The sequence below is a fragment of the Colletotrichum gloeosporioides genome (genome assembly GCF_011800055.1).
Source record: "Colletotrichum gloeosporioides strain Lc1 chromosome Unknown consensus_37, whole genome shotgun sequence".
Taxonomy (NCBI): domain Eukaryota; kingdom Fungi; phylum Ascomycota; class Sordariomycetes; order Glomerellales; family Glomerellaceae; genus Colletotrichum; species Colletotrichum gloeosporioides.
Window position 1 is genome coordinate 323271 of NW_025544682.1, and position 24273 is coordinate 347543.

Genomic DNA, 24273 nt, shown 5'->3' on the forward strand with positions numbered 1-24273 from the left:
CCGGAACTGCGAGTGACCGATACGGTGTGTGATCTGGTCTGGCAGCCGTACTTAGTGCATTGCTTGCACGTCAGCATCGACGACGACCCTGCCCCGATAACTCCATACGCATCGTGTTACTCAGATCATGGTGGCGTCTTGGTGACAACTTGGCCTGCTGGAAAAGCAAGCCCCATTATCCGGATTGGCGGCGGGGTGAGTCGCGGGCCCGCCGTCAGCAGAAAAAGGGGTCTCGGCCACCACTCAACTGTCGTTCTGACAATGACTCTGGGGACGGACACCAGCGCCATTACAATGTGGCTTTATTTGAAGCTTGTCAAGACCAAACATTGTCCCAAACACTGCTTCGACAGAGCAAGCTAGACGAAGCCGGCGATGCGCGTGGCGGACTGAGGCCTGCACCGCCTCAACCTGGTCCATGCTCTTTCATTTCCCCATGCCTACGACACGTGGGAAGGCAGGATACGATTTCATGAGGATCGCCCCCCCTAGCAGGTGCAGCAGTCCCTAGCCTCAGTTCGGCTTGTTCCTGACCTTGTCCAAAAAGCCCTTGGCTCGTCCCAGCAGCGTCGAGGGTAAGACACGCCGGGCGACGGATCGAAACAGCGCTCCACCATTCTTTCAACGCCATTCTTCTGCCCACCTCAGTCACTCTCCGCGTGTGGTGTAGAGTGCAACAAGTAACGTGCGCGGCGTGCAGGAAACGCATGCGACGATTCTGTATGTGAGATAGCCCGGTGGGCCTATGCAGGAACCATCTGCGTACCTGCAGGAGGCTATTTCAGGGGTTTGGGTCCTGGCACACGGTAAGCGGGCGACAAGATTCCGACTATTGGCATTAGCCCGAGTTTGTCATCTTTCGAGCTCAACACCGCCATCGTCAACGGTCTGGTTGTAGCTAAATACAGCAGCACCAGCTTTCTCTTTCTCATACGGGCCCGAGGAGGGACCAAATCCCCGACGCGTCTGCTGCCATTAGACGCCTCGAGAAACGCGTTTCCTCGACGTCAAATGGCCAATTTAACAGCCCTGGCCGTGCTCATCCAGATCTTGCACCCGCGATGCTGTCTGTGCGATGGCTGAGAGCGGCGATGACAGCATCAAAGCACTGCAGGGCACAATTAAACGCAGGATCGAGATTTCATCCGCGTGATGCTGGACGAAATGGACGCCGCCTGAAGATTTCGATTCCCCCCCCCATCGGGCGAATGACCCACGGAATCGTCGGAATGAAACGCAGCAATTCGCCATCAGGACCGCTCAGGTGAGGGCCCGTGTGTCCGCCAGACCGCAGCGGTTGCTCCGGACATCGCCGGGGTTCGTTCAACACCATGTCACGTTGGCGCTGGACATCACTACTGCGTAGTAAGGCTGCGGTGTTATCGCTCGTATGGTGCTCGCGACCTGTCCTCGTTTGTCTCGCAAGACTCGGTAAAGTCGCGTCCGAACTGCCTCGTTTGTATCTGAGAATGGCACCCTAGCATCGCAGTGCCTACCTGCAAGTCTATGTGTGAGGCGCCTCATCCTCGTCCCCTCGGCTGCACCAACGGCCCAGAGGCGCATCGCTTGTGTTGGCCCAATCCTTCCCCAACCACAGACGACGAAACGAACTGTTCTGTTTCCCGCGTTGGACAGGGCCATCGCTATGTTTCAGGCATTGCCTGGCCGGCTGACACGGCATATCCGCTCCTTTCGCAGCACAGAAACAGCAGCCACAAGTTGCACACATCTGCAGTCATCCGACGTCAAGACTTCGTCGACAGCTGTCACTTCCCGTGTTCCCCTAGAGAGAGACCCTGCAGGAGGTGTTTTAATCTCCGCATCTGGTTCCCAATACACCGGCTCGCCAATGAGTACGGTTCGTGAGAGGGGACAAAGGACAACATGTCTCGCCTTGGCGATTTGTCACTTCGTCTGTATTCACCTCCAGAAGCCTACCTCTCCATCCGCGATATGGCCCCCAAGAAGGGCCCCCGCCTAAATGCCTTCTTTTCCTCCGTAATCCCCTAAATAGGATTGCTCGTAAAATGGGAGGCGGGGAGCGGGCGCTGTAGACTGTAGATCCCCCTTCCCCTTCCTCACCGCCGCGCGCCTCATCGGCACGTCGCCATTTTTGTGTCGTTGCGGCCCGCCCGGGGGTCGTATTCTACACGGCAAGCCCCCCCTTTAGCCTCCGAGACTCAATGGACGTTGGTAGGGAAGAGAGGGGGAGAGAGCAGAGACCGTCGCAGATAGCGAAGTGTTTTGCGAAATGACGATGGTCGATGGGTGCTTGTTTTGTGTGGCAGACGCAGACGCAGACGTACCCCCGGACTGCGATCGGCAACATGGGGTTTGCAGGTGGGATGACAGGTTTCTGCTGCATGGGCGGCGGCCGCCGCTGCGGCGTTGGTTATTGTTTCTTATTTTATTCTGACAGTTCTTTGCTTTTTCTTTTTTACTTTTTGTTGAACCGTCTTCCGCGGCTTCGACGCAGGGATAAAGGCGCCGTTGAGCATGATCTGACCTTCGTTGACATCGGCCCCATAGGACTCCAGGCCTGGTTTTGTGGACGTACGGAGGAGATGAGGCTGTTCTACAAGCCGGACAGGCCGAGACAGACTGTTGTCGCTTGGAGCAGTGACAGTTCCGTATCGAGGTGAGTTATGTGGACGGCTTGCCTTGTAATTCTTTGCGTCTCGGACATCAGAGACCGTGGCTGGTTTCCCACTGGAGGCTTGATTGCGGATGAAACTGCGTGCTGTTGTTTCTTGTTCTTGTGCAGTCGAATTTGAGTGTGAAAGAGAGACAGAATCGGAAAGCATCGGCTTTCGAAACGGTACGTTTTCGGGGTTTGGATTCAGGTCGAGACATGGTGATTCTCGTAGGCGAAGTTGGAGGTGAGAGATGAGACGCAAGTTGAGGATGAGAGCGGAGGCGATCAGAGGCATCCTCTGCTACTTACCTTACTACTTGTTTCGCGGCATTCCGAGCCCTAAGCCGTTCTCAAGGTTGTCGCCCGTCTATGTATTTGCACATGGTTCTCCGCGGAATGTCGTACAGACCTGGTGCACGACTTGGATATTGCTTCTGGTCGTCATTCGCGTTCCAGAGTTTCCGGCGTTATTGCCGGTGATCATGGAACCACTCAAGTGACGTTGGGTCTCATTCGGGGTGTTTAACTTCCCGGTTGTGGCGGTCGTTCTGATGTTTGTCTATGAACATTGCTCCAGCGTTCTAATGATACAGTTCAAGAGCCGGGAAGCTGATCCGAGCCTCTTCGATCCTTGGCTTTTGACGGAGCTTTGCTACCCAGGTGAAAACGGAGCATGAGTTCGGCCAAGATTAACAGCTAACGACGACGACAACCAGCACGATGGCAGAGAGAATGAGTACTTCAGGTCTTCGCCAGCTTAACCAGGAATATCCATCCAGATAACGAAATTTCTACAATGTCAACATGGTTCTTCATCAAACGAGTTCTCAATGTCTCTTACCTTGTTATGATGGTATTTGCATGGGCCTGGCCAGACTCAGACAGAGACTTGGAACCGACGGAGACATAACAGTTGACTTGCATGCAGTGTCCCGGGATTCTCAAGACAGCGTCCATGACGCCCATTGGCATCGCGTTGAGCTATCTCACGCAGTCTCCAAACAACGATGTACAGAGTACGAATAGTTTTCGGCGATAATGCAGACTAGGAAAGGAGTTGTGGCGAGCTTGAACGAGAGTAAACGTCAAGTTGTACAATCTCTGACGTTGCTAGTTATGGCGATATCCAGTCATGTCCCACCGTTGATATGCCATAAGGCCTAGTAATATCTTGACACGCCCGCAGCGTGTCGAGGCGATGTTCTTATTGCAGTATTGCGACTGGCTGAGCATAACATTGGATCCGAGTCCGGTAATGACACGCTCACTGATAACCTTTAGTTATTGTCGCTCACCTACTAGACAACATAAAGGCGCCTTAATTCTGGTATCTTTCTCTATCTAGAGTTGCTTCAACGACAGAGGGCACAGCTTGAATAGTAGGGGCAGTCAACGCAATTTGATAGGAAGGAACGTATTCCAGAGCTGAAACCTGGATATCCTGTGATTCATGTCATTGGGTTACAGGCATGAGCACTGTTACATCTCGAGCCTGCCTAGGAGACTCTAAAGATGTCCAGGACCCATTTGATTGCGATGTTAGCTAAGGCGGTCTTTGAAAAGGATAAAGCAAGTCAACTGTCATGGAACGAGCAAGGAAAGATTTTTACGGTGGGTATATCATACTTAGATAGCTTTTGGCTACTATATCAATGTGGGTGATAAGTCTTCGGCTCAAGAGCAGAGCTGAACTAGAGCAAGGATTAGTCCACATACCTTTTCTCGATATCTCCGACATCGAGATTTCATTTACTACAGATTCTGACTTGTAATACAAACAGATACGAGAAGATTTTACATCTATTCGCTCCTAAATCTATGGAGTCGTGAGCAGACATTCAGCGGAAAGACCCTCAGCTGTCGGCGATGACGGAGAGCCTACCGCCGACGCTTCAAACGCCGATTCCCCAGAGAAGTCAGAGTGGCAGTGAAGATCCAAGAGGTAGGGATCCCAATCCTTAACATCAAGAGCCAAGAGGTTTCGAAACTGGCCAGTTCCGAGAACGGTTGCGAGATCCATCACGCGAACTTGTCCAGTTACTAAAATGTAGTACTCAGTGAAGAGAAAATCACTGCATGTCTCGAGGCTGAGTTCGAAAGTTGTTACTCTGGCGAATTTGACCTCAGAGTCCTGGAGCTGCTCGTTGCTTTCTTCGTCGACAAAGTACACCTTCTCGGACTGAGATCTAGTGTTTTCAGGCATCGACTTTACTCGGTCCTCTATGCTGGTGGTTGGCTTGCCGAAGCTGTCGTGTTTCTTGAACGAAGGAATCTCGTCACGGAGCCTACCTAAAACCATACGACGACCAGGGGTTTTGAACTTCTGCCCCTGTGATTCATCTTCTACGGGATGCTCCGTACTGTGAATGACTGCGTGAACCCTGTTGAACAATTTCGACCATGCCAATGTGAGACGCATGGGGTACTTCACGCCTGGGCCGTCGTCAACCCCTTTTATGCTGATATCAATGGAAGCCCCGAAGCTTTCGGATGGGTTTGGTCTTATGAAAGTGCTGAAGAATTCATCCCAAAATTGCCTCGGGTGTGGATTGATAAAATCAACCTCCAAAGATGGTGGAAGAGTGACGTTGATGTGAAAGGATCTGTGCAATCGCCTCTTAATCCATGATTCCTCATCAACGTCTACGTCTTTCCTGACGTAAGCCGTAAAAGCCTGGTTCTTTGGGAATGAATCATCGATATCGCTGAACAGGGACCATGGATGGGAGCGAACAAACCCATCAGCCGTGCGTACGAGTGAAATACAAACGTCTGCACCAGTTTCTGAGTCTGAGAGTCCCAAGTTCATGACATAGATACCGTTCTTTCCTTTCCGAAACGTCGTGTCGATTCGAACACCCTTATTCGCAAGCGAAAAGTCGCACACGTCATCATCATTCGTATTGCGATGCAGTTTCGGGCCATCAACGAACTCTTCTGGTGAACGGGACAGGATTCCTCGAAACTCTTGCTTGAGAGAAGACACAAGTGAGCCATCAGGGCTTCTCTCTTTCGCTTGCCATGCAAATAAAGAGAGATCGTTGGTCTCTCTTGCAATTTCCTCCTGGAGCCGACGGAATGCCCTGGAGCCCTCCCCATACAACATGGGCATATTGATGTCGAAGATTCCAAGCAAAGAGTAAGCTTGATCTTCGATTCGTTTCGTCTTCCGATGAGCTGCCCATGACATTTTCACTGCGACTGGAACCGTACGTAGTAATTGTCTAGACTCCAATACGTCACGGGGAATGCTCGTAATACGCTCCAACTTTTCAGCAAGCTCGTTGTTGGTTGCTAACGCTTTCCACCGTGTGTTGTAAAATGTAACAGAGCTGGGGGCGATCAACTCTTGCAAAGTTCAGCCACGAGTGAACCATCTGCTACTATTAAGCGCCTTCTATTCCACAGTGTACGTAGTAAAAGAGGAAAACGGAACGTCAAATGTGAAATCCGATAAGTAAACAAAGCATACGACTGAAAGTTTGTACCATTGGAACATGGAGTTGATGGCTTCGCTCAGTTCCGCGCTACTTGACTTATCGATGCAGCAAGTATCGACCCAAGCGTATGGGATGCTCCTTTGGCGAGATAATTCGCAGGTCTTTGAGATTTTGGCAAAGCCGGCTTTCTTTCGAGCCGAATCGAGGTCGGAAATGTCCTGGAATGATACTTCATCGTGCTCCCACGTGTGCGAGAGAATCGCATAATTGACGGTTGACGGATCGACGATTTCCTGCAATTTTAGTGTTTGGGTGTCAAGGAGCCACATCGAGAGTGCTTGGAAGATTCGCCGGTTTCAACAGTATTCACCATAGTGAAGAAGGACGTATGCTGAGCGTTGAAGCGGGGTTTTGAGGTGTTGTGATAGCTGTTGTCATGATTGGCCGACTGATGCCCACTGCTGCCTAGTGATCATGCACGTCGCACAACCCATCCTTGGCGATGTTTTCATTTTCGTCTGTCTGGAAGTCTCAGAGTCGAATGCTAGTCGAAGAAGCTATTGAGCTGGTGATGTTCGGGATGTTTGGAGGAAAGCATGAATCTGTGATAATGAAATTGAAGGTTGGTACTCAATGCCTGTGTAAGAAATGGCAGTGTAAGAGTCGCTAGCACGTGGGCTGAACAGCTGTATGAGTGATAGTCAGAGACCTCTACCACCTGTAAGCTGACGGCCAAATCCAAGTATTGTCTTATCGGCCGGAGCACACCCCCGAATCGGCAAGTCAACAACGCGGCCGTGTTGTCCGGCGCACGCCGCCGCGACTTTCCTTTCCTAGGAGACGGAGTCTGACTCTTGTCGTCGTAAGAATAGCGCCGAAAGATTGAAATGCCAAGAGCGCAACGGGAGGTTGATATACACGTTCAAGAGTTGAGGGACCAATGAGTCCACCCACGTGTGCCGAACCTGGGGTTCAATTGGCCCAGCTGGGGCAAATGGAGCCCCGTTCTGGATCCCACCCCAGATGGAGGTCCTTTGGAACTGGACCCCTGTTTAGTCCGAGGTTCTGGACGCAGACTTATTTTGGAACTACTGCGGCCGGGGGCTTTCGTTGGGTGACGACCGCGGGATGTCGAGAGGGGTCTTTTGGTGGATTCAGTGTTGGTAACGCTTTAACAAGCTGACATGAGTTGGTGGGAGCCCTCAGACATCATGAGATGTGTGTGGCGATGGCTGCAAAATGTCGCCGTTGCCGACGGCGCAAAGTGTCTTCATGTGAGTTTCCGTGACGTGAATGACGCCGATATGACGGCCAAAGTCTCTTTGAAAGGTGATCAGGTTCATCCCGATCGGATGATCGATAGAATCATCGTCAATGGCACCTTAGCTCGCAAAGACTCTTATACGCAAGGATACCTTTCCAGAGCGCCGGAATGAGACGATGCGCATGTAACCAGCGCGCGCGCGTCACACATGAACTATTCATTAAACCAGAAGAAATTCGGCCTGCCAACAGGGAGCGCCGACAAGGCACGTGGGTGTTGCAGTGCAACCGAGCGGAGCGAGCAGTCCGCATAGAGTCAAAAGGCACGCGACAGCTGCGTTATCTTCAATATCGACTTTCCAAGACGGGTGTCACCGGCTGCACAGCCCAGGGCTTGGCCTCCCTCTTGGCGATCGCATCATTGCGTCTTCAGTGGTAAAAAGCCCGCGATGCCAAGTGCCAAGTAGCGGGAGCCAGCGGGAGTTCCAGCAGGGTTTGAGAGCCGCACTGGAATGACGTCCAACAACATTTCAACGTCGCAAAGCCTCGAGTTGCGCTTGAAATTGGTCGCTTTTGACCAGAGGAAGAGTTGCTGTTTGTTATCGAGGCTATGAGACCGGCCGTTGTTGCTGATCTAGCATCGCCGTCGCAACGTGCTCCAATTCGGCGCTGTGATTGGCCCGCCCAGTCCGGGAACGTCTTGAGCTTCCCCCGGCCGTCCCCACGGAAGAGTCGGCAGAATCCAGCCTGACAGCATCTGAATTGTACCTGCGGCGCGAAGGGACATGTCTGTCAATCAGGCCGCTGTACCTCTCTTTTTGGCCGCCTGTCCTGGTCGCTCGGTAGATGAAAGAGGTTAAGGACGGCCGGACCCAGCATGGTCGTTGCCCGACTTGCGACAATGATTTGCCTGCGACGAAGTGTATGCGCAATTGCATTCTTCTGATAGGCTCCCTTGAATTGTAGATATTGACCCATTCAAGCCAATACGCCGAGCCCGCGTCTCGTAGTTACGAGCCAACTCGAGCCGATGTGGTGTTTCTGTATCTAGGATGAACTGGTTGAGCGCCAAGGTGCCAGTTGGGCGATGAATCGAAGCCAAGACCGATCTGCCGTCGCCAAGAACATTCGCGAGTTTGCCAAAAAGCTTGACCGAGTGCTGGCTGTGTTGCCATCGATCCTGTAGGATGATGCTGTGCCAGGACAACCTGGGCTCAGCATACAACATCGGAAATTGTTAGGGCGGTACTGCGCAGGTCGCCGACGCGCGCGACCTGCACCCCGGCATCCCATGTTAAGCCCATGTTGTCTTTGCGAGCGTCCCCATTGGCCTCAACTCAACTTGACATGAGCGGGCCGCTCCAACTCTGAGCGTAAGTTGTGTTGATTTCGCTCTCTTCCGTCGCTGGGAAATAGTTATTCCCATGATTCCCGAACAGGTCGTTTCTGCTGTTTGAGCGCAGCGTTGCCGGTGTCAGAGGCAAAAGTGAAAAGGGCGGCAGCCAGTCGGGAGGCGTTGTCTGAGATTCAGCCCAAGAAGAGACGAGGGACGAAGTCTGGGAAAAAAGTGAAAAACACACGCTATCCCCAATCGATCGCCGAGCACGGCTCCACACACATGTCGTGGGCAGCAAAGATCCCTGTTTGACTCTGGACGATGTTAGTCGTCGACCGGCGTCTCCAGTCTGTTGGTGCCAGCTACGACCAAGCAGCATCCCGCGTGGCCCCCGTCTTGTGTCCCAACCCACACCAACGGGGGCTCGCTTTCTCTTGTCTGACATGGCCCGTCGAGGACACGAGTTGGATACTCGTGTGCAGCTTCGTCCCTTGTCACTCGCCTTACGCGGTACAATTCCTCCCTAGTCTTCCACGCTAGGACGTAGTCTCCGAGGTCGAGGCTGATCTCGAACCATGTCTATTCGTCTCCCTGGTCCGTCGCATCTCCGCTGAAGGTGTTCGTTTTCCATGCATGCAACGCTGCGAGACCCTTCAGCTCAGATGGCATGTAGTCCTTGTCCGCGCCCGGCCCAGCCATATAAGCCAAAGTCCTCCCCGGCCGCTGCGCATTTGAGTTTCTCTGTCCTCGCGCTCCTCATCCTTCCCAGCAGGTAACCCAGAGTCTCCGAACCCTCTCTCTCCGAACCTTGCCGATCGTTTCATCCGGGGCTCAGAGGAGATCGACACCATGGCCGGCGTTATCCAACCCAACAACGCCGCGGCGGACGGCGCCGTCACCACCAGCGAGCTGACTTCGGCTGAGGTCAAGAACAACAAGACCTCCGGAGGCAACGCTGCTTTCCACAACTTCAACAACGACTTCGCTCACGTGGCCGATGCTAACGAGCGTCGCCGTCTTGCACTCGCCGAGATCGACAAGGCCCCCTTCGGCTGGTACCATGTCCGCGCTATCATTGTTGCCGGTATTGGTTTCTTCACCGATTCGGTATGGAATCTGGTTTCTTATGAGGGGTAATTGATGCTGACTTGAGCCTAGTACGATATCTTCACCATTGGTCTCGTTACGAGCATGTTGGGCATCGTGTACTACGGCGGCACCCTCCCCGCAGAGAACGACACTGCGATCAAGGTTGCAACCAGTGCCGGAACTGTCGTCGGACAACTGGGATTCGGTATTCTCGCTGATATTGTCGGCCGTAAGAAGATGTACGGTGTTGAGCTCATCATCATCATCTTCGCGACCATCGCCCAAGCTCTCTCCAGCGGCTCTCCCTCAGTCTCCATCACCGGTCTCATGGTTTTCTGGCGTATCATCATGGGTGTCGGTATCGGTGGTGACTACCCACTTTCCGCTATCATTACTTCTGAGTTCGCCACTACCAAGTGGAGAGGATTCATGATGAACGCCGTCTTCGCCAACCAGGGTTTCGGCCAGCTTGCCGGTGGCTTGATGATGCTCATCGTCACCGCTGGTTTCAAGGGCTCTCTGTCTACTGCTACCAAGGCTGCTACTTGCGCTACTACTGAGCCTTGCTTGATCGCCGTCGACAAGATGTGGCGTACCATGGTAAGTGTCTTGGATCCGATCATTATTTTCACTCATTTTCTTGCGGGGGCTTTGCGTAGCAACTACAAAACAAACTGAATCAACCATGACGATGTAAAGATTTAGCAGCTAACATGTTTCAGATTGGCTTTGGCGCTGTTCCCGGCTGCCTGGCTCTCTACTTCCGCCTCACCATCCCCGAGACCCCCCGTTACACTTTCGATGTCGACAATGATGTTCAGAAGGCCGAGGGCGACGTCGACTACTACAAGCAAGGAAAGTGGGGTGAGGCCGAAGTTGATGAGGCTGCCCGCGTCGCTGCTCGCGCGCAGGCCAAGCAGGAGCTTGAGGTCCCCAAGGCCTCTTGGTCTGACTTCTTCCGCCACTACAGCCATTGGAAGAACGGAAAGGTCCTTCTTGGTACTGCTGGTTCCTGGGTATGTTCAGCCCTCATTTCAGATATTTTGGCGGTGCGAAAGACGTCGCGTTGGCATCGCGTTGTTGGATCCCGACTCAACCACCAACATCACCACATCTCAAGACATCATCATCTCATCACCACAACACGAAACTAACTCTTTTTTAGTTCATGCTTGACGTCGCATTCTACGGTCTTGGCTTGAATAACGCCATTATTCTCAATGCTATCGGATGGTGTAAGTCTCAAATGGTCTTGAGGGTTTTGGTGATTTCGAACTGACGATGGCTTCAGCCGGCGGCGCGGACATGTACCACTCGTTCTACCGTACCGCTGTTGGCAACCTCATCTTGGTTCTTGCCGGAGCCGTTCCTGGATACTGGGTTTCCGCTGCCTTGATTGACACGATCGGCCGCAAGCCCATCCAGCTGTTTGGTTTCTTTGCTCTTGTAAGTCAAGTCTGAAACTCGTACCATCCCAATTTTTAACAAGAGAAACAGACGCTCCTCTTCTGTGTTATCGGATTTGACTTCTGGAACCTTTCCGGTGGTGCTCTGATGGCCCTGTACACCCTGGCTCAGTTCTTCTTCAACGCCGGCCCCAACTCCACGACCTTCATCGTTCCTGGAGAGTGCTTCCCCACTCGCTACCGCTCTACCTCCCACGGTATCTCTGCTGCTTCCGGAAAGATCGGTGCCATCATTGCTCAGGTCGTCTTCGGTCCCCTCCGCACCATCGGCGCCAACTCGACGCTCGCGAAGACTGACCCGAGATGGAGCACCCCGTGGTTGAACCACATTATGCAGATCTTTGCTCTGTTCATGCTTCTGGGTTTCTGTACCTCTTGGTTGATTCCCGAGACTGCTCGCAAGACTCTTGAGGAGCTTTCCGGAGAGGATGACCTGTAAGTTTGTTGTCAACTGTTTTCTCATGAATCCCTACTGACTTTCACAGCGCCACCAGCGCCATCCCCGTCCACGGACACAACGAGGAGAAGCGTGCCGAGGAGGGCACCGTTGCCGGATCTGTTTGAAATCGCCTGTCTGGAAAGAGACAAAAATTGCATAGCCATTGCTTTCCAAGCGCCGAGCATCGGCAACCGATACCCTTAATTCAACTCGAGAGTAGACTTTCATCTGTAAATCTTAGACCTAATAAACGTCTACTGGCAATTGCTGTATAAAACCTCTTAGAAATGTCATCTGTCTCTATGATTTCATCATGTCGCGCTTCCTGTGTGGCGCGATGAGAAGATCAGTGAAGAGTCAATTTGAGCACAAGCAACTTCAAACCCTGAGCACTGGAAAGTAATAGAGCCAGAAATGAGGGAATGTGAGTTTTGAGTTTGCAGGCCATTGTGTCGACTATGCTCAGCTCTTGCAATTGAAATCATGAAATTGGGGGTATGGTGAACGACTCTAAACCCTTCCATTGCCGTTGTTCAATCGGCCTTGAATTGAAACCAATGACCAGATCCATGTTTGCGTCGATCGCTGCCTTCCGTCAACCCGAAACCTGTGGCCTTCTGAGCTGTTTGGTTGCACCGAGCGTTGGAGGTATTGAAGACGTCTCAAATTGAGGGGTGAGATGAGATTGAGATGCATGCACAACTTTCATAACTAGGTATCACGTGCATAAGTGGAGCTTGGATCTCTGCACTGACTAAATCGTAACCTTATGACGTTAGTCCCGGTTGCTGTTGCAATGCAGGGACTTGGACCACTGAGCACCCCGCCAAGCGGAAGTTCGGCCGCCTTACCCAACTAAAAAGTACGGGACCACCCCAAAGCTCCTCGGGCTTCCCTCCAACATCTCCAGATCCAACTTGCACCGCTCTCTCACACCATGGCCGCCTTTCTCCGAGGAAAGCAGACAGGCATGCAGAATGACCTGTCTGCGTCCATCCTCCCCGAGCTCTTCGCCCCCGACTACCAGTCTGCCTACGGCATCAACTCGCAGGTCAGGTCAGTAGCTACCCCACGTTGACGCGCGTCATTCCATGGCATTTCGAGATGCGCAACGGACTTTGCAATGCTAACAGACACGCAGCTGCCTAGCTTACGATCCAATCCAGTCGCTTCTCGCCATCGGAACGAACGAATCCAAGTTTGGCCCCGGTAAAATCTTCGTCTTTGGCCAAAACCGAGTCCAAAAGACCATCGAGCCGCCAAGGCGCACATCCTTCCGCTCCCTCCACTTCACCGCCAACCGACTGGTCTCCCTCGATGCCAAGAACGAGCTGGGCATATGGGACCTCGATACCGCCAAGCGAGTTGCCGGTATTGTCTGCCCCGGCCACGTCGCCTGCCTCATCACCGACCCCTTGCTCGACTGGGCCTTCCTCGGACTGGCTACGGGAGAGATCTTGGCATACGACCTTGACAGGGAGAACATCACGAAGTCCTTCAGACTGCCGAACTTCTGGAAGGAAAAGGACCCGAAAGCCCGTGTAGTTGGGTTGGTGAGCATTGCGCTTCACCCTAGAGACATTGGCAAACTGCTCATCGCGTACACCACCGGAGTGGTCGTGTACTCGTTCAAGCAGAACAAGCCCACTCAATTCTTGGAGTATGTTCTTCAACCAGGCGCGCCTGGAGGCGGTGGAGAGCCACCTGATACGGTCCGCAGGCCAAGGCTTTCTCACGCTTTGTGGCACCCCACTGGTACCTTTATTATGACGGCCCACGATGATGGAAGCATGGTGTTCTGGGACCCGAAGGATGGCCGTGTTGTCATGGCCAGGACATTGGACGAGTTCAAGATCGACCAGCCTTCACCTAATGCGGGACATGTTGGCTTCAGAGAGCCATATGCCAAGATCGCATGGTGCTGTAAGGACAACCCGGACGACACCGGAATTCTCATCGCAGGTGGTCACAGCCCAGAGAATCCGCAAAAGAGCTTGACATTCATCGAGCTTGGCCAAACGCCCGTCTACGCAACCTCGACATGGCAGGTTCTCGAAGACCATTTGCGAGGAAAGAGAAACATCTCCTTGCCGACACCCCCGGGGGCTCAGGTTGCCAACTTCCTACTCATTCCCCGTCTTTCGCCGTACTTTGCTGGCGCGCAGGATCCGATTGCAGTATTGACCCTACTTACTTCTGGCGAGCTCCTCACCATGAGTTTCCCCTCGGGATACCCCATCAGTCCGACAAACCAGCTTCACCCCTCTATCTCCTTCGTCCACCCGTATGTCAACAGATTCGCCGTGCAGACCGTCGACCGGGGCCGCTGGCTCGGCATGGTCGAGACTAGAAACCAGGGCGAACCGCTGCTCAAGGGTGGCGCCGCGGCCGCCAAGCCGAAGCGCAGATACGAAGGACGTACTATTTTCCAAATTGCCCATGGCGACAGTACGGTCCGTCTCTGGGATGCCGGTCACGACGATGAGATTGAGAATCCTACCATGCTTCAAGTCGACGTTGCTCGCTCGCTCGATCGATACGAGGATGTTGATATTACTGCCATGCATATGGCTCCCAACACTGGCGAATTCGCTGTTGGCACGCGCAACGGCGAGCTGGTGATTTACAGATGGGCTGGCAACAGATTCCATGGAAAAGATCACCACGAAGACATCGCTCCCAACCCCGGTGGCCTGACCGATATCAGCTCCAGAGCGGAGCCGTCTCTCAAGGAAGGTTTGCAGCCGTGGCAGCTGTACGAGATGATGCAGGGACCAATTTCGGCCGTCAGCGTGTCAGATGTCGGCTTTGTGGCTGTTGGCTCTGAAGGCGGCTTCTTCAGCATTATTGACCTAAGGGGACCGTCAGTCATCTACCAGATGTCCATGTCGGAATTCGCCAAGCGTGAGAAGAGAGCTTCGTTCTTGAAGGGTCACAGCCAGCCCAGCGGAAAGGAGTGGCCGGTTGCCATCGAGTTCAGTGTCATGACACTGGAGGGCGACAACTACTCCAGCATCTGCTGTTTCGTTGGCACCAACACAGGAAGGGTTGCCACGTTCAAGATTCTGCCCTCCGGCAATAGCTACTCGGTCACTCTCGCCGGAGCTCAGCAGTTCGATGGCAAGGTTGTGGCACTCTGCCCTATTATTGCGGACTCTGGCAAGCCTGCATTTGCGACTGGTCCCATTGTCGCAGGGCTCAGGAACGGACAGCAGGTGAACGGTGTCTTGATTGCTGGTAAGTCTATATGATCCGTTTTGAGATACAATTACTAACAAAAAACAGTGACGCAAACCGAGATTCGCGTCTTCAAACCCGCAGGAGCCAAGGGAGCCTCGAAATCCTTTGATGACATTCTCTGTGACGCAGCAAATGTAACCGAGTTCGAGCTCCACGGCTTCGCCATCGTCGGCGTCTTCGGCGACAGGACAACCCGCGCGTTCTCCATCCCGGGACTGAAGGAGATTGGAAGGGCTCAGCTTCCCATGCTGGACAGCAGTCGCAGCACCGCCGCCGTGGTGACACAGACCGGCGATGTTTTTGGCTGGACTGGCCCATCTGAGATTGCAGTCCTAAGCGTGTGGGGTACTGCGAAGGATCTTCCCGTCAGCGCTGACGTTCTCATCAACCCCGAGCTCATCACGCCGCCTCGCCCTACCATTTCGAACATGCAGTGGTTGTCGGGCACGCAGTATATCTCGCCGACGGACCTTGATCTTCTCATCGCCCCTGATCGCCCGCCCAGCAGACGCATGATCCAGGCGGCGGCGGCAGAGGCTAGGGCTGCACGCTCAGGCCAAGGAGCAGCAGGGCCAAGCGCTGGGGGTGCTCAGGAGGGCTGGGGTGATTACCTCACTAGACAACTAAATGAGCGGACTGAGAAGCTCAATATCATGAGTGATAACATGGACAACCTGCAGAACCAGAGTGCAGGATGGGCAGACGACGTTGGCAAGTACATTAACAAGCAGAAGCGGAATGTTGTTCTCGGAGGGCTCAAGAGCAAGTTTTTCTAAACGATGAGACGACTAATGGAAGAGACGGCCTTGGGTTGATCGTTGGCGCTGGTTATTAGGGCGTTATTCATCTGATATCACTTCATTTCACTGGGAACATACGAAGCTCTGTATCATGATCCAAGCCATATCCATCATTGATTGCTGCGCCCCCTCGTGAATGACCTCAAAAACACCGTTTAAATATTCTGTGACTGCCCACTCTATCCGAACACCCCATATTCCCCCGCATCGCCTTATTCGCCTGGTGTAAACATCGGCCGGCCGAGATTGGCCGTTGGTAGTTGGGGCGGTTCGGCGTATGGCTCCTTCATCGCGGCATCGGCATGCACGGCTCTCGCGAGGACTCGGTCGCTAGGCAAGGCAAGAAGGCAGTGTCGCAAATCATCTATTGCGTCAGCTTATTGATTCGGGGAGGATCACGCACCGATAATCAGCAAGGGGGGAGGGACGGGGTCGGTTCGCCGGTTTGTAATAGACAGGATTGTCGTGGGTAGCTTCGTTAGATACACGGCGACCGAACTCTTTTGCTCGAAAGGTCAGCATATTGGTTCTGGGGTAAGCACATACCTGCATGAAAAGCCTTGACGATCATCAGTGACTTCGAGGGGTGTAGGGGGTATCGGGTCGAACCGTTTGTTGCTACATTGCGATGTTAGCAATAGAGATATGGTGGGGGAACATACCTGTTATGATAATGTGTTTGCATTCGTTGTGATACAAATCGACAGGTCTTGCAGAGTTAGCAATCTACGAGCAGGAGCGGCACTTACAGACTCAAATGGTACGGTGAAGAGGAAGCTTTTGAACATCGATGGACCTGCAGTTAGCACAAAGGCGGATGGGACTTACGAATGAGGACTGAGAAGACTCGTTGTTATAAAGAGTTGAGGAGCGCCTAGGGTCAGTTGTTCAAACGAGATGGATGGAAGAAGACTCACGGGGATGATAGGACTCGGTAAAATGGGGACGAGAGTGGTTCCGAAGGTTCTCGGGCTGCATATTAGCTGTCCAGGGGGGCTAAGAGGAAAATTTACCTGTTCAACTGGTAAGGCTCTCGGGACCCGATTCCTAGATTTCGCTTTAGCTTTAGGGAGGGAAGGGAACTCACCTTATGAAGAATACATGCAATTAACTACTGTGCTCTGTCAGTCGGAGAAGGGAAGGCTCACCTTTGAGAAGACAGAGAGATTAAGGGCATACGAAAGTTTTCGTTGTGGGGCGCGAATAGGGCGAGGCGCTGACTGCAGTATTACACCGTATGTTTCTGATGGGAAGTCAGTGGTGGAAAGGGGGGAAGAAGACTTGCCTCTGAGATGAGAGTTGACTGGTGCGGTGTGATGATTAGAATATTTCCGGAGACAAATGGAAGGCAAGGATATATAGGTGTCAATTAGATGAGCGACATTGAGGATGTTATTCAGACAAGAGCCTTGTTCGTTAACATCGAACAAGTCTTCCCTTGACAAAGCTTTGTTCAGTAAACACTGCGCTGACAGCTTTCAAGTCTTTGGACTGGGTCTCAAGATCGATCTTATTGGTGGTTGTCAAGATCTCTTGTCTTTGTTCATTGTTCTTACTCCTTTTAGGCATGGGATACCCACATCCATCTTTCCAACTCTCAACCTTTGCCAGCCTGAGCAGTAAGATGGCGAAGCCTTGGTTCCGTGGTGACACTGGTACCACACAATCTGATCAAAGACCTTGCATGTCGTTTAGTGTGGGAAGATACGTTGTCTTTACTTTTCCATATACGCTGGCTTTATTGTATTTCGAAGTCCAGGCAGTCTGAGACTTACGACATCGTGTGAAGCTGGATAGGACGTCCCGCGGTGTAACAGCTAAGGGCTTGATAGTTGAGTGACTGAAGAACAGAGCAAAAAGCGCCGCTCCAAATAGTGGAATGATGCATCATATTCTATCATTCTGTTTGTCATATTAGCAGATCGACGCGATGGGACAGCACATCATCGCATACTCTTCACAAGATATAAACGAAGTGGTCTCGAATTACTAGCGAATGAAGAAAATTACATGATGATGGCGGAATAAATAGAAAGAATTTCTGTAAGCATTTCTGATTGATTTCTCTGCGTATTCAAGCCTGCCTCACTTACCAACATCTGTGATTCGCAACCCAAGTCACCCGTGCCGGAAACTCATCGCGCGTCTCCACATGCTCGAAGCTTCCTGTAAATCCATGTCTGAAGGAATACCTAATTCCTACGGGAGCGATGCTCATTCTGCTCTCGAGTGTGATATGGAGCTTGTTGCTTGACGTCACTAATCAAGGGGTCGGGAAAGAGAATGTCATCGAGAAGCATAGTGTCTACGGGAATAGCAACGTCGTCCAAGTGCTCAATAAATCTGGATTTGTAGGGACCCGTTGGTTTCGCTATGGGCTTCCACCTCTCTCGTGGTTTTGGCTCACTCGAGGACTCCCCTCGGCCTTCGCCCGGTGCCGAATACTCACCCTGTTGCGGCAAGGACCCGCCTTCTGGGACAGATCAGCCTCGTCGGTAGCGCCCGTCTTGTGTAGAGGACTCACCTAGCCTGGAAGATGCGTCCTGTCTAGGAAACTGGGCTTGGGTAGGAGACTCGATTGGGCTGGGAGAAAACCTGTCACGGCCAGGAGAAGAATCGACTGAGCTTGGAGAAGACCCGACTTGGCTGTTAAAGTCGTATTTGTTGGAAGATGCGACCTGGCGGGAAGATTCGCCTTGTCTAAAGGAGTCGTCCTGCCTGGAGGATCCACCTCGCGCCAATGGTTCCAAAGGAATCGAGGATTCTCCGCCGCCTGCCATGTAGTTTGGTTCAGCTCTTTCCCATTCTTCCTCATCAGAATCGCTTCCGATTGCGAAGCGGTGGTCTGGTTCATCAGGTATGCTCCTAAGCACCGCATCAGCAGACACCTCTGTTTCCTCGGCTATGGTGCTCAGGTCGCGAGAACGCTCGCGGGACTCCTCAGACTCCTCTTGGTCAGGTCCGTCTCGGCCACCAGACACATAGAAGCCCGCGTCATCGTACGTGGCAAGCCTGGACTGGGTACCAGCATCCCGATCGACATCGCGAACGTGATCGCTCCTACTTTCAGGTCGCTTGGCCCCGCCAGTGTGGCTGCCGGGATTCTTCAGCTCGGCATCGACAAGATCGTCGGAAACGGGACCGTGCCAATACTCGTTCAGTTGGTTCTTGACCCTGAGGCGGCGATTCTCTTCCTCCAACTTCTTGGTTCGAGTGATGTATTTCCAGCGGTTCCAAAGAGTTATCACCAGGGATACGAGGAAGCCCATGGCAAAGAAGGGAGGGATGACGACCCCGACGAGGAGGTCGCTGTCCAGAGCGGTGCAGTCCGGGTAGTCCTTGACCGGTGCTGCAGGATATGTGTCGTTGAACTGGTGTCTGTACTGATGAGGAGGCATCTTGGCGGTTGTATTCTCGTGTTGGTTAATTTATCTGCGGTGTGGTAGAAGTTGTGGGTATGATAGTATTGCTGTTTCAGTCTCGAATAGTCGCGAAGATGATGGACAAGTGGTCGTGATATCTTATGTATCGACTTGGCGACTTGCGACAGTTCTGAACAATGGAAACGTCTGAAAAACGTTGTTTTAGGATAGTCTGTCAAATTTTGAACAAAATGGACAGTGACCGAAGAAGGCATTGTTTGTTAAGGTTGCAGATGGATGACAATGGCAGCGCGTAGGGACTCTACACAGTCCTATCCCAGACATCTTTGTTCTGAATTGCAACCCACGCCAGCTTGATACTTTTGAGCTATCCAATTGCGAAACGATCATGGGCTGAGTTGAACGCTGCAGAACAGGAACCAACCAGGTCAGTCGCTGACCGGCCCTCGAAAATTCTCAATATCATCGAAACTCTACATCTCTGGTTCACTGTGTTGATTCCGGTGTTCCCGACAATCACCCGGCCAGACATTCAGAACCAACGGTGGGGTTAGCAGCGACATCGCTAGCAGACACGGCCTTCAAGAAGGCCCGGTTGCGTTAGACAACACGGCGTGAACAGCCCAGAGGTCTATGGAGCAACAGCAGGCTGACCGAGGAGCCCTTCACCTCGGATCACATCCGAAGGCGAGGCGATCATTATCCCAAGAGCTCGCGGCAGCGGTGGCCCCAAACGAGGCCCTCGGAAATGGTGCGTGACATCCCCTTGAGCGGTGTACAGCAGTCGATCAGTAGCAGCATCATCATACATGTACATCGAAATCCAATCCTGTACATGAGGGCAAGCTCCTGCGCCGGGTAGGTTGCTCTGTAAGGCAGCATTCCCAGTTAGGTTGGCGTCTAACCATGCCTCATCGGCTTCGCCAGGACGGAGAGGCGTCACCGCCGGCGTGATCTTGCATGCCAAAATCCGCTGAAGAGGCGGTCTGAAGAATCAGCAACCTTGAAGAGGCAAAAAAAGAAAGGTGAACGCAGGAGACTGGTTTAGGAAGAGCAAGTGGGGAAACTGTGCCTCTCACGCGGGGCAGCTCAGAGTGCTAATGATAACACATCCACCCCTCGGCATGGTGCAGTGGTCGCATGATATGATAGGTTGGTGTCAGCGACTGTGATTTCCTTCCTGTGTAGGAGACTGCGGCAGGTTAAGAAACTGAAGCCTGCGAGCCTTGCCTATCGGTGCTCGCAGATAACGCTCCTGATCGTGCAGACCTTCGTGCCCTGTCTCCTCCGCGATCTGCAGATGTGTGTGACCGTGAAATGCTCGCGTCTCAAAAGACACTCTGCGTTTTCTTTTTTTCGGAGAAGGAAAAACTGACAGCTGAGGAGTGAAAAGAATTTTGAGGCCAGGGGTTAATCATCGGGTCGTGGAGATGTATTAGTGTGCGGGAGGCGTGCAAAGATGCAATCCCAATATGTGTTGATCCGCGACAGGGGCCTCTGAAAGAGATACTTTAAGCACATGGGCAGGCATAGACAGCTTGTGACAGGCTCGTATCTTACCAGTCTGGCGGTGAGCACAGTTCCAAACCGTGAAAGACTTGTAGTTCGAGGGTGCCTGACCCGTGGCGCGTTTCAAGTTACGAGATAACGGCTTACGCCACCCGGTGACAGCCTCATTTGCCTGAAATGAGAAGTTATTGACCGCCTTCTGTATCGAAAGCATCTCCAAGAGTGCGTTGTTGACCGTCGGACATGTCCGTCTGGTCGAGATCTCGGCTTCTCTTGCCGATGCAATGCCAGAAAGATGCATTTGCATCACACTTGGGATGAACTGTTTCGTCGATGGAGCTCGAACGAAGCGAAGCGACGTGGTCGATATTGACAAGCAAACATTCATGTATCGGGCGTGGAGTGCTTTAGCTTCGGTACACAACATGGTGACGACCTGCCCCAACAGACCGGTCAGGGCAGGGGTTAGGCTGGCCAGGGTGTGCCAACGGGGTAATGCCGAGCACAAGGACTGCGCAAGTGCTCGAGTCTTTGCCGTCTCCGACCCAGACCGTACCGTACCGTCTTCTCGTGTTGCCGTTCCTCTTGGCTGGAGCGGTCGCCGGTGACGATGGAAGCCCCCGCGGGTGAAGGCAGATGTGGAAGAAGGAAGGAAGGCCTGGCTTCCCCCGCCTGCCTGGCAAGGTACCTTACCTGGTTGGGTTGGTGACGGAAGCACAGACGGCGGAGTGGACACCGCTAGCAGGGCCCGCCAATCTAGGTGGATTCAGTAGCAGGCTCCCCTGCCCTGCTCCAGGATCGTTCCTTCCAGGGGACGGAAGCCACCAAACGAGGAGGTCCGACAGGGATCTGCCAGTACACCTCCGACCGTTCATGCTCATCCATCATCTCAGCCTGCTCGCAATTCACGCTCTTCATCATCTCCCGTCGCTTCTGTCAGTTTGAAGAGGAAGAAATTGCCTGATGATTGCCCGAACAATCCGGTTCTATGCTTCACCGCCTACTCCCGACTCCAGGTCTCCTGGCTATCACTGTCTTCGACAGGAAACGCCACCGACCATCCTCAAGTCGCACACCCTCACGATCCTTCCCGAAAATTACCAGTGTCTCCAATGCATATTTTTTCCCTCCTCTCTCAACCGACCGACTCTTCACGCTACTTGCATTCTTCCGTCTGGTATACGCCTCCACCCCACCCCTCCCCCGTCACCTCTTGACATTGTGTTGATCGCCGTCCAGGCTGCCTCATTTCTGACTCCCGGCATCCGAGGACCTGCTCACCTCCGCCGCGCTGTCCCCATCCTCGACAAGCTGCTCGGAAAGCGACTTCCTGTCCAGCCACTTCATCGCCCACATCAGGCCGGCCATCAAAACGACAACCACACACATGGTGATTCCGCCCTTCCGCCAGTACGGCGCCTCGTTCGCAGGGTACAGCGCAATGCCCCAGAAAGTGTACAAAGTGCTCTGGATGGCGTTCAGCCAGTACAGCAACACGCTTCGGGCCGCCTCGTCGCCGCTCCTCTTCAGGATGATGTTGGCCCAGCCGAACAACAACGGGTTGACCATATAGCTCGTGCCCGCCAGGTAGTACGCGAAAAAGGTTGCCGCGTCCGGAATCGTGGGGATGAGGATTAGTACCGCAGAGATCAACTGTAGCCCGCACGCCAAGAACCCGATGGGCAGCCGGTGACCCGTTGAATCCATGTAGATGGCGGCACCGATGTTGGACACGATGGCGACCGCCTGTATGCCCAGCGGGTACGTTGTAACCTGGGAGCTTGTGTAGCGGTCGCTGTGGAACTTCATCCAAAGAAGGAAAAGCGATTGCACGCAAAATGCCTCGAGCGCGCCAGTAACAATCGAAAATACTCCGAGCACGTAACTGGTCTTGTCAGCAGAGGCGCAAGCGAGCAAGGAAGGATGGTGGCGCACAAGTATGGTTTGCCGAGAATACGCTTGGCCAGCGACAAGGGCGAGACGTTATGCGCATCCTCCCTCTTGGGCGGCAGGCGCTTGATGGCCAGCTTGATATCGTCTTCTTTGAGGCTGAAGAGGTGTGCCTTTGTCTGCTCGGGGATGTCCGGGAAACAGACGAAGCCTGCAGCAGCAACCGGCAGAGTAATGATGCCGTCTGCCACCCATTTAGTACCGAGCCTGGCTAATGGACGACAGACATCGCCCGGGATCGCGCCCGACTTACCGATAAGGAACACCCATTTCCATCCTGGCAGCCCTCCGTATCCGTTCATGCTCTTGTGCACGGCAGTCATCATGACGCCGGCAAACATGCTGCCTGCCTGGCCAACAGCGGTGAAGATAGCAGTTCGCTTTGCAATCTCCAACGGCTTGCTATATTTTGTCCATTTAGCATAAGGCCCCATCCATGCAGTTTAGGTGGAGACACTCACTACCACGACCCCATGATGTACATTGTCCCGCAGTATGTGCTTGCCTCTGCCATACCCTGGAAGAAGCGCACAACACACATCTGCTCATACGTCTTGCAGGCCGCAGTGCACATGGTCAAACCAGCCCAAAGCAGAACCATTGACGGGAGCCAAATGCGGGGCGCGATCTTTTGGATGGCGATACCGTGTGGAATTTGGGCAAGGACATATCTGACGGCACGTCAGCACCATGGTGGCAGCATCTTGGATGGTATCACGAACCCAGCAGTCATCATTGACAGCAAGACATTGTACTGTGACCCATGAAGTCCGATATCTTCTTTCAAACCGGCGACCTGATGATGGTGAGTAAATCTCCCGTTCACCAGCAAGACAATACGTACGTATGCATTGGCAAAGGCAGCACGATCTGGTCATCCATAAGCTAACTGAACCAAAGGAATGGCAATGTTCTCCTTACCAAGGTAGTTGACGAAGTAGCTGAAACAGCAGTACGTCTAGCTTTGGTCAGCTCCGTCGTGGTTGACGCCATCGCCAATGTGGAGACATACCAACACAAAAAGGTCTGCAAGTCACGAAACCCGGTCCTTGTCAGCATATGCAAAACATCAGAAGAGGGAGGAACCATTACCCAGTTTCCGCACCAGTCGTCTCTCCTCTTTGGACTTTGCGTCCTCCCCAAGAACCATTACTACCGCATGTTAGATTACAAACACGAAGCGCAGCAGGTCAATCACCTTTGACCTGGTAGGTCCATTTGGACGATTCGGTCTCCATCTTGCCGCCTATAAAAAACGAAACAAAGCTCGCGGGAACAAACAAACAATTATGCGCTTCACGTAAGAACGGCTGAACGGCACCGAAGGGCCAGACGGGAACGACTTCTCTTTAAGGGTCCTGCTTGCAATTGCGCACCCGGATGGCATCTGGTTTATTTTGCTCGCTGTTTATCCCGCTTGCAATAAAATACAATTCACCGGTCGGTACAAGCGATGCGGGGCTCTTGCGAATCGACGCCAATTGAAGAACACCAATAGTAAGCTGAGAGGAGAAAAATTGGAGCTTTTGTGGACCGGTTTGTATTGGCGAGCGACGGTACTTCCGGACTGTTGCAGAACTGAGCAAGTTTTTTGTCAGTCGCCTGCGGCGATAACCTTATCTCTTGGCTCCGCCGCCGGCCAGAAGCATCAACGGGGCCGTTTGAGAGCGTTGCACCGTGTTGTCCGCCGGCGTGGAGCATCAGTCGGAGGCGGCAGCGGGAG

The 24273-nt window shown here is 53.0% G+C and overlaps 6 protein-coding genes across 6 annotated transcripts; 2 read left to right on the forward strand and 4 right to left on the reverse strand.

Moving 5' to 3' along the window:
* Window positions 1-4451: 4451 nt before the first annotated feature.
* GCG54_00004398 (Vegetative incompatibility protein HET-E-1) lies at window positions 4452-5825 on the reverse strand (the record flags this gene model as incomplete). Its single annotated transcript, XM_045404447.1, has 1 exon — window positions 4452-5825. The coding sequence occupies one exon, from the start codon at window positions 5823-5825 to the stop codon at window positions 4452-4454; it is 1374 nt and encodes a 457-aa protein (XP_045265231.1).
* Window positions 5826-5993: 168 nt separating this feature from the next.
* On the reverse strand, window positions 5994-6404 carry GCG54_00004399 (uncharacterized protein; the record flags this gene model as incomplete). The annotated part of the gene is made up of 2 exons (XM_045404448.1): window positions 5994-6032; window positions 6072-6404. 2 exons carry the CDS (start codon window positions 6402-6404, stop codon window positions 5994-5996), a joined length of 372 nt encoding a protein of 123 aa, XP_045265232.1.
* A 3119-nt stretch (window positions 6405-9523) lies between these two features.
* On the forward strand, window positions 9524-11793 carry GCG54_00004400 (Repressible high-affinity phosphate permease; the record flags this gene model as incomplete). The annotated part of the gene is made up of 7 exons (XM_045404449.1): window positions 9524-9781; window positions 9833-10363; window positions 10486-10779; window positions 10929-10998; window positions 11055-11209; window positions 11261-11664; window positions 11715-11793. 7 exons carry the CDS (start codon window positions 9524-9526, stop codon window positions 11791-11793), a joined length of 1791 nt encoding a protein of 596 aa, XP_045265233.1.
* An 812-nt stretch (window positions 11794-12605) lies between these two features.
* Window positions 12606-15684, forward strand: GCG54_00004401 (Lethal(2) giant larvae protein-like SRO77; the record flags this gene model as incomplete). Its single annotated transcript, XM_045404450.1, has 3 exons — window positions 12606-12724; window positions 12810-14905; window positions 14954-15684. The coding sequence occupies 3 exons, from the start codon at window positions 12606-12608 to the stop codon at window positions 15682-15684; spliced, it is 2946 nt and encodes a 981-aa protein (XP_045265234.1).
* A 2507-nt stretch (window positions 15685-18191) lies between these two features.
* GCG54_00004402 (uncharacterized protein) lies at window positions 18192-19106 on the reverse strand (the record flags this gene model as incomplete). Its single annotated transcript, XM_045404451.1, has 1 exon — window positions 18192-19106. The coding sequence occupies one exon, from the start codon at window positions 19104-19106 to the stop codon at window positions 18192-18194; it is 915 nt and encodes a 304-aa protein (XP_045265235.1).
* A 2739-nt stretch (window positions 19107-21845) lies between these two features.
* Window positions 21846-23788, reverse strand: GCG54_00004403 (Pantothenate transporter liz1; the record flags this gene model as incomplete). Its single annotated transcript, XM_045404452.1, has 10 exons — window positions 21846-22485; window positions 22536-22734; window positions 22804-22952; window positions 23012-23221; window positions 23273-23346; window positions 23395-23420; window positions 23472-23508; window positions 23563-23576; window positions 23643-23702; window positions 23749-23788. The coding sequence occupies 10 exons, from the start codon at window positions 23786-23788 to the stop codon at window positions 21846-21848; spliced, it is 1449 nt and encodes a 482-aa protein (XP_045265236.1).
* Window positions 23789-24273: the final 485 nt, after the last annotated feature.